Source organism: Phodopus roborovskii, unplaced genomic scaffold, assembly GCF_943737965.1.
Source record: "Phodopus roborovskii unplaced genomic scaffold, PHOROB, whole genome shotgun sequence".
NCBI lineage: Eukaryota > Metazoa > Chordata > Mammalia > Rodentia > Cricetidae > Phodopus > Phodopus roborovskii.
In genome coordinates this window covers 814,936-825,040 of record NW_026126575.1, presented here as the reverse complement: position 1 = coordinate 825,040, position 10,105 = coordinate 814,936, and the positions used below count along the sequence as shown (strand labels likewise).

Genomic DNA, 10,105 nt, shown 5'->3' with positions numbered 1-10,105 from the left:
ATCACTCTTTTCTTGAATCTGAGCAGTGGCAATGCTTAAAGTACCCACACCCATGGCTTCGATTGGACCAGAACTTATCATGGATCACGTTGAGTTTACTGAAGTACCTTCATCAGGTGATGAGTCAGATTGCCTCTGGTCCAAGCGCAGTGCTGGCCATGCAGCTAAAGGCTTCCGGGGACTCGGCTGCCATGCAGCTACAGGAAGGGGCAGGAGATAAGCTGTGGACTCCACCTGAGCACACCTAGCTTGAGCAAATCTGGTCAGGTACAAATACCAGAAGGCTTCGTGTCTGTAAGCATGCCTGCCTATTCTCCTCTCCATCACACTGCTGACAGCATGAAGTTCACAGTAAGTCGGATCTTCCTCTAAAACTCAATACAACTGGAAAACATTAGTAGGGGTGAGAGAAGGGTCTGATTCTTATGGCACTGTTACCATAATGGAAAGAATTCTTTCAGGGAATCATGGCATTTATAAGTGTGTCCACAAAGAAGAATTCATGCACTGGCAGGGTCTGGCACAAGCTAATTGTGATAGACTTGCCTTCCACCATACTTGCTCCGGGGTTCTACTCAGGACAAGCTCCAGAAAGTGTCTGATCTTTCTTATACTCAATTCTGCTTTTGTCAAGAGTCCTGGGCATGTTCTGGCCTTCTGGTCAGCCTGGAAGGTCACTGTTGTCAAAACCAGTCTTCAACACTCTTGGCCCTCCAAGAAATAAGTGTTCTCAGGCCCTGTCCAGCTTTTTCTTTTTTTTTGGAGAAAGAGTATGAGGATGAGGATGAAGCTAGCTCAGTTTTTCCTCTGAAGTTCTAGGATGCAGAGAGGCTGAAATCAAATGAACATTTCCTATTGCAGCATACTCCATGCCTTGAGATGGGATCATAAATGCAAATTATGACCTAGAAATGTCCTCCCCAGATCAGGCTGGATCAAAGCAGGGAGAGCGCCAAGCACAGGCCAGAGGGTTGGACTTCTCATTAGGGGCATGCCTTTGTCTAGGGCAGTGATTCTCACCCTTCCTCATGCTAGCCCTTTAATACACTTCCTCATGGTGTGATCCACAATGATAAAATTATTTTCATTGCTCCTTTATAACTGTCATTTCACTACTGTTATGAACCATAATGTAAATATCTGTGTTTTCTGATGGTCTCAGGCAACCCCTATGGAAGGGTTGTTTGACCCCCAGAAGGATGGCAATCCACAAGATGAGAACCACTGGTCTTGGGGCCCTTTATTCCTCAGCAGCTGCCTTGTGTACAGGAGATGACATTGTGCTCAGACACTTCTCCCACATCTGGTTTATTAAGAGACAAACTTTAACTCTTTGTTAAGCTGACAATAAAAATAATAGAAACACTTAACCTACTGAGAAAACAGCAAGAGGCTTGTTTCCCTCTGCTAGGAAGAAAGCATCCCAGGTCAAAGAAGAGTTTTCAGAGCTTTTATGCATCAATTTTATGCTTTATTCATCAATTTCAGTGTCTAATTCAAAATTCTAAAACTACATATTAATATAATTACAATAACTCAACAATTCTATATTATTTCTAAATTTTTCTGTGGTTAAAAAAAATACATGGTGGGGGCTGGAGAGATGGCTCAGTGGTTAAGAGCACTGCCTGTGCTTCCAAAGGACCTGAGTTCAATTCCCAGCAACCACATGGTGGCTCACAGCCATCTGTAATGAGATCTAGTGCCCTCTTCTGGCCTGCAGGGAAAGCATGTAGACAGAACACTGTATACATAATAAATAAATATTTTTAAAAAAATACATGGTGGAATAAGAAAACATGGAAAGTTGGGGACATTGGTACAATTAGTAAATATTTCTGATGAGCTTGGTGGAGGAGTGGATGCGGTAAAGAGTGTGACCACCGGCCCTGTTGTCTGTGCTTTTTCAGGTGGCCTTCGTCAGCCTGCTGGGGCTCCTCATGGCATCTGGTTTTTCTTACGTAAGTCTCATTTTCTGAAGCCTGTTACCACAATGCATTTACAAGGAAAAGTGATCTTAAATCAGTTTCCATTTCTTATACACTTCAGACTATCAACAGCAACAATGAAAGCAACATAGGCGGAAGTGGTCCTCAGTCAGTGAGCATCAACAACCAGCACAATGTGGCCAATGTGGACAGCAACAACGGCTGGGGCTCCTGGAATGCCCTCTGGGACTATGAAAATGTATGTATTGGAAACACGGGGCAAAGATATGGCATACTCACCAGCCATTAAAACCTTCAATGTGAATTCTAGCTGTCCATGATGATAACTACCAGTAACAATGTCTGTGTTGCTCAGCCGATTTTACTTCTTATTGGTGATAAATGTTACACAATAGGTTAAAATTCAAGCCAACTATGTTCAAAGACAAATACAGGGATCCATTGGCCTTCCCTGCAGAGAGCCTTCATGATATAAAGGACCAACATTGCATCTTTAACTCAAAGAGACTGAGCGAAATATGAATGACAATACTGGTCGATGATGGAAGTAGACTAAGATGTGACAGCTGAAAAAGTTTATTTCAGCCGAAAAAGTTTATTTCAGCAACACACACACACACACACACACACACACACACACACACACACACACACACACACAGCCTCCTACTGTGTTAGAACCGAAGCCAAGGCAGTGAGTTAGATCCCTGTTTCCACCCTCTAAGAACGTGCAGACCATCTCTACATGTTAATCATAGGCACAACTGCAGGGCAGCAGGATCCAGATCAGTCATCCAGCTCCTCATAATCTTAGAGCTAGATTTCCCCTCAGCTGTGACTTGGGACAAAGCTTCTGGGGAACCTCACTGCCATCTGTCTTCTTTAACAGAGTTTTGCTGCAACCAGACTCTTCGCCAAGAAATCATGCATTGTGCACAAAATGAACAAGAATGTAATGCCCTCCCTTCAAGAACTCGACACACTGGTCAAGGAGCAAAAGGTGAAGGCAAGCCTTGTCATTTGGAATGAAAGGTCTTACTGTCTCCAGTAAATAATGAAGTCCCACCCATTCCTTCTTTGCACAGCATGCCAGCATGTTTGTCATGTTAATGCTAGGTGACTGCCTGAGTGGGGGCAGTTTCCACTACACCAGATGCTGTGGCTCATCTGCCTCTGCAGGGTAGAGACAGAAGGTCTGCAGAACTCAGTGCAAGCCCTCAGTACTTCAAGGACACACCTCTTCAGTACCTAGGGTTATCAGAACGGGGAAGCATATAAACTGCCTAGTTAAGCTGGATTTCAGATAAAAAGAAATCATTTTTAAAGTCTAAGTATGTCCTATACAATGTTTGAGATATTCTTAACTCTAAAGGGATTTGTTGCTTGCTTGAAAATCAAATGTAATCAAGTGTCACCCATAGCTGCAGTAGATGCAAAGAGGGAATCCATGGTTTTCACAGTCAGATGTCTGAGATAAATTGATGATAACCCAAAAGGTAGAGAATGTAAATAAGCTCCATCCTCAGAACTGATCATATAGTCTTCCCCTAGAATCTAAGAAGGCAGTTGTGCTTTACATTTCAGGATACATTTTGCCTCAGACTTCTGATTTTATGATTTCAAACCATCTAAGTCCTTTGGGGCACTTAGAAATATCAAGACATTTAAAGCTAGATTTCTCTCTTCACCTTGGTTAAAAAAAAAAAAAAAAAAAAAAAAAAAGCAGCCAAGAAATACCCCTGCCCCTCCTGCCCCTTTTAGAAATACCCCTGCCGCTCTTGCCCCTTTTAGAAATACCCCTGCCCCTCCTGCCCCTTTTAGAAATACCCCTGCCGCTCCTGCCCCTTTTAGAAATACCCCTGCCGCTCCTGCCCCTTTTAGACCAGCAAATCCCGGACTCAGCGCACATTCATTTTCTTTTTTTCCTCTTCACACTTGACTTCAGGATAAAGGACCTGAGGGAACATCTCCCAAGGAATTGATGTACTCCATCAACCCTACCCGAGTGGAGGACCTGAGTACATTTGGGACAAAGATTGCTGCCATGTGCCAGGGCATCCCGACCTATGTAGCTGAGGAGATTCCAGGTGTGTACCGCCTGACATTGTTCACCCCAAGTCAGTACTGGTGGAGCCATCAGACTCTCTGAAGTGTGACCACAGATGGCACTGATCATGTGGGGTTGAGCGTCAGAGCAGGCACTTCATTAGTGCCTACTTCAGAAGCATTAGTTCATAAGCTCCCCAAAGCACTCTTAGAATCCACAGGCTCTATTGCTCTGTGAGTCTTACTTTATACAAAGTGAGACACAGAGAAAGGTCTCAAAGCCTTTGTCAGGGTTAGTCCAGGCATTTGGCACAGGTTGTGTGTTTAAACATTATAGAATACTGTCTCTTTTGGGTCGGTGGGATGTAGAAAAACTCCAAATGTAATCAAAAGAAAGCATAAAAGCATAGATGGCTAAATGAAAGGAGACTGCCAATAAATCCTATTGACTTCCTATATCTCTAATACTTATTTCTTGGCATTCAAAGAATAGTATCCATAAAGTAAGAACCTAATCTAACTGCAACTTTCCACATCTCTGAAGTGGAGAGAGACAGAAAGAGAGGAGAGAGAGAGAGATCTTGAAGTTAATGTGTACCTTAGAAATTATGTGACACTTCCCACAGTCCCCAAAGAGTCCCAGGACAGTCATTGATCCAAACTTGTTTTCTCCAGTACCGAACCAGCCTTTGTACTCACAGAAGTGCTTCACTGCTAAAATACTGTGGATCCTGCAGATGTCTTTCTGTGGAACATCAGAGGAAACATATTAGAAGCAACTTCAGATTTGATCATCAGAGAAATGAAATGTGTGCTCTGATCATTGCTATACTGACTATGAGAATTTTCTCTGAGAGTTGATTTACTTCTTTAAGGCTCAATAAACTTACCTGGCACCATCAGTTTGTACTGACATTCCTCATGATTACTATGGGAGTACAATATGGCATATGCCAGACCCACCTGTCACCCTGCATTTAAGACCTCACCCCTAGGAAGGACCCTTCAGAGACTTCATATACCACAAACCACAGCCTGAGGTTGGGCTTAGACTATGCCACTATTCTCTTGCTGGTGGATGAAATGCCATTTTAGACCAGCAAAGACAAACATCTACTCAAAGTGGCCATAATCAGAAAAGGGAGTCTTCTACAAGGAGTTTGGAGTATCTGTAATAACCCAAGGTGGTGCTAGGAATGAGAGGCTAGAAGCACACCCCTGCAGATACTGAGAAACTCAGATTGCCTCTTGCCCCAGAATGGCTTGTTAGAAAGCTAGACCAGAAAGTCAGCCTCATTCTTCATGTTCATATGCTATCCCAGATCAAGAAACATTACCTAATGTTGAATCCTACTTCCATATTCTCTTGATCATATTTGGTTCATAGTCTACAGCCTCCATTCCTTGACAGACCAAGAGTGAGATCATACTACCGTATGATCAAGCACAAGGGTCTCCACCAAAGGAGAAAAATCTGGAAGAAAATAATTTCCCAGAATTGTGTATAATAGCAACCTGAACTTCATTTTAAAAGTTGCTTCCATACATAGTTCCTAGAAGTCATCAGAAGATTCTTACTCCATTCCTTTATCTTTGCATGAGTTATACCTATGTAAACCTAACAAAACTAAACAAGATATTGAGTTCCACCACTTAGACATTATTTATATTGGTTAGTGCTTACTGGGAGGAAGTTATAGTAATTATCTCCACTATGTTGTAATTTCATCACTTTTTGTAAATTAGTGTTACTTCTGAAATATTCTGAAGCCCATATAGATCACAGTTGTATCATGTTGGAGAGATGTCTCAGTGATTAAGAGCACTTGCTGCTCTTCTAGGTAACCCAGGCCCAAGTCTCAGCACCCCCATGGCAGCTCACAATCATCTGTAACTCAGGCTCCAAAGCCCTCCTCTTACGACTTCTATGTCACATGCACATGGTGTGCAGATATACATGCAGGCAAAAATGCATACACATAAAAAGACCACACTTGCAGATGTTGCCTTGGTGAAGGCAACAAACAAAAAACAAAACTAAGTCTCAGAAAGTGTGGTCAGTGTCAAGCACCTGACTTTGGGAAGTGGTGAAGTCAATGTTTTATAGAAGAATTATCTGTAACTATTTTAGGATTAAAAAGAAAACCCACTGGGAAGATAAAATTCTACATTATATAGACTTATCAAAATATACAAAGGAAGCCAGGCATTGGTGGTGCTCCCCTTTAATCCCAGCACTCGGGAGGCAGAGGCAGGCGGATCTCTGTGAGTTCGAGGCCAGACTGGTCTACAAGAGCTAGTTCCAGGACAGGCTCCAAAGCAATACAGAGAAACCCTGTCTTGAAAAACCAAATATATATATATATGTATATATATGTGTGTGTGTGTATGTATACATATATATATATATATGTATGTATATGAAAATTACAAGAACTTCAAAGAAAAATAATTTTGCTATCCTAGTTGAATATTTTATATACCTTTTAATTGCTTATATATGAAGAACTAGGAACATCAATACTTAGATAAATTACTTTATTTTAACTAGACTATATAAAATACCACAAAATACATATTTCTTGTAAGTACATATAGAAGTTATGTAAACACTATATGCTAAGATGTAAATCAGATCTGATTCATTCAAATCATTAGCATCATAAATGACACATTCTTCTAGTTTTGACTTAGTTGAGACAACAGTTTCCCAAATGAAATAAAATAATTTCATTTGTCCTAAAATTATGCGGCATGCTTCTGAATAAGACAAGAACTGAAGAAAAGTCAATGATTACAAGTAGAGCATACATTATAACATGAAATACTGAAAGCCCTACACAGAAAACCATGTGAGCAGTAGTCCATAGCTCTGTAAAGAGGAAACATAGAGCCTTAAATATTCAGTTTGTATAAGAGGAAAGGTTGAACATTGAGTCAGGCCTTCACCATTAAAAATGAGAGAAAGGTGAGGCTGGAGAGATGGCTCAGCACTTGAGTACTGGCTGCTCTTCCTAAAGTACTCAGACCCGATTCCCAGCACCTATGTGGCAGCTTACAACATCCGTAACTCAGGTTCTAAGAGATCCAACATCTTCTGGCCTCTGCATACACTGAACATGCACGAGGTTCACGACATACATGCAAAATATCCATACACACTAAAAATAGATAGTAATTTTAATGAGGGAAAATATGCTATATCTAAAGTAAAAATAATGATCCTAATATCACAAATCATTAAAATAGAAATCAAATATACAATCCTGACGGGTCAGACAGTGCCTTGTTTAGTTCCACTTTAGTTAGCCTAGTTTAGTTAGCATAGTTAGTATGAATCTAGGGTTTCTTCTCACACAAATTTATCAATACTATTCATTAACAGGGCATGCATGGATTTTGGAAGACAGTGCTGTGATCGTCATCAACATCACAAACTAAGCCTTAGATGAGGGCTATGTTCTTTAAGCTTATTGTAAGGAGCATCAAAGACCAGAGTCATAGGACACACACACACACACACACACACACACACACACACACACACAGATCCCATTAAGATATATGCCTTCCCAGAGCCTCTGAATCCTTTAGCTAACCACACAGGGAGGCCAAATCGACAATACTGCCTTTCATGCTCCAGGAAAGCAAGTGACTCTTCCATTAATTCATCCCATGGAAATTGCTCAAGAAACAGTGAGATTCAGCACAGACATCTATCCAGCAATTTGCTAAGAATCTCCTAGAGAAGAAACACAGAGCAGGGGACTTCCCACCAAGAACCTCGCCCCTTCCTGAACCCTCCCTACAAGGTTCATCTGGGTAGTGTCAGAACTTGGGCATAACTGGCATAGTTCATCTCCTACAGTACCCACTGCAGATAGTAAGAACTGGTGCATCGAGCAAAGCTCGAGTCACAAACTGGTTCCTACATAAATGAACCAACTGCTCCAGAGCAGAACAGTATCAACCTTATCAGTCAACTACTAAAGCCATCACAGAATCTCAGCCGCATTCACAACTGGAGTAAGCGTCTTCAACAGGGCATGGTCAGCAAGCCAGGAGCTGGCAGACTGAAGCCTCATGGTGAGAAGAACTCAGGCAACTTTATTCTCAGAATCTTTCTAAAACATCAAAGTGGGGACAATAAAAGCAATAAAACTCACCACAACTGGAGAGGAGTAGGTTTGCTTGGCTAACTGCTCCAGGACACAGATTAACACCAAGGGAAGTCAGGACAGGAACTCAAGCAGAAACCGTAAGGGAGTACTACTTGTTGGATTGCTCAGGCTCATGATTAGCTTTCTTCTGCAGCTCAGAACCACTTGCCCAGGGGATAATGCTGCCCACAGTGGGCTGGACCTCCCTACATCAATGACCAATCGACAGTTCCCCACAGACCAACCTGACACGGACATCCTCCATCTGAGGATCCCTGAGCAGGTGATTCTGAGCTGTGGCAAGGTAATATTTAAAACCAACCACCACACCGCCTCTACCTGATGCTGTGTGTTGGTTTACACTGTGGGTTTTTCTCCCCCACCTCACTACATTTTATTCATGAAAATCACCAAGAAACTTCTAGTTGCTAAGTCTATTGAAGACCTTACAGGGCTCTGCCTTTGTGCTCCAACTGACATACATGACTGTTTTCTCCTAGATATTCCTTCTCTTTCTATACCAAGTGCTTTAAAAATATCCGTGTTCTCCTGGGTTCCTACACAACCCCTCATTTCTTACTCCTCTTCATCACCCAAGGCATCACTTAAGCGTACACATAGCTCCAGCTCCCATAAGTCATAAATTCCAAAGATACTCCACTCATGCATTGCTCCTTAATGTAAAAACACACATAGCTAGTTTCTGGATTATAATTCTGTAACTAAATGTAAAGCTGTGGTATTAAGAGGGATGGGGAATATATTGGAATCTTTGGAAAGAAGATATGTGAAGGGACATCTCAGAGCAAGGGCAAATCAATCCAACTGAGAAGGCATAGCTATACTGTAGTTACATGACTAGATCCAAGAGCAAGGAAGACTAGAAAATTTAATTGTAACACTTCTGTATTAGGAAAGCATGATTTATGGGGAACTATCAACCATGCAGGGAAAGCATTCCAAAAATATCTACTGCATATGCCTCAAGTGCTGCTGCTTCGCAGGGCTTCCGTGTCAGTCTTTTCTGCCTCTTTCCAACAGTTCCTGAATTTAACACACCACCAAGAGTTATACTTTAAACTGACCCCATTACTTAGGAAGGATGTAATGAATTCCCATGATGTTTCTGTTTTGTATGTTTCTGTTCTGACATTAAATCATGGCTCCTCCTTATCTGCCACCCAAGGTTTTCCTTCTGCCCTTGGGCAGATTTGACTGCCCAGTTTTCTGACTGTGGGTCTTTATTTCTTCCTTACTGGCATTCAAATTTGCAACAATTCCATTGAGTGGTCTGTCTTTTTCAACCCAAAGATAATGATTTATTCATTGACTCCACTGTTTTCTTTAGGTGTAAGGCACAAATTAATGTGCCTAAATTTATGAGATGATTGAGATTGCACAGCAATCACCCATGATGAGAAATTCAATGGAGAAGAAAACAAAAGCTAAAACCACAGCACCCTCCATGCCTTGAGTTCCCCATTTTGACAAGTGTTCTCTGGCTTCAGAATTGGTCCCTACTCAGGAAACTAGCTGACCCTCATGCATAATAGGTGACAGGTGATATTTTGGTTTTTACTTTGCCAAGGGAAAAAGCAGATGCTTTCAAATATAAGGATCCAGGATGAGTCAACCTCTTAGACAGCCATCTTGGTTGGGCATATGTTTACTTATCTCTGAAAATCTGCCTCAGTTCTTATTGCTTTAAAGCAATTCGCAAAGGGTTCAACACTCAGAGCAAACACAACAGATAAACTCCCCTTTCATTAACTATAGCTCTGGTTGCACATCCCTGTGCTCTGGTGAGTTCTGATGAGTTAGGAGTGGGCATGAGCATTCTGGATCTCTCACACAAGCTGGAAGCAGTTTGTATAGTCCAAAGCCCCTCCATGATCACTCTTAAATCTCTTCATGAAAGGGAGCTCACTAGAGCAGATAAAGACATTTGTG

The 10,105-nt window shown here is 41.7% G+C and overlaps 1 protein-coding gene across 1 annotated transcript; it reads left to right on the top strand.

Annotated features, from left to right (window-relative positions):
- Window positions 1–254: 254 nt before the first annotated feature.
- On the top strand, window positions 255–4,770 carry Gkn1 (gastrokine 1). The gene is made up of 6 exons (XM_051203322.1): window positions 255–351; window positions 1,911–1,961; window positions 2,050–2,187; window positions 2,839–2,949; window positions 3,895–4,036; window positions 4,671–4,770. Exons 1-6 carry the CDS (start codon window positions 301–303, stop codon window positions 4,766–4,768), a joined length of 591 nt encoding a protein of 196 aa, XP_051059279.1. The 5' UTR covers window positions 255–300; the 3' UTR covers window positions 4,769–4,770.
- Window positions 4,771–10,105: the final 5,335 nt, after the last annotated feature.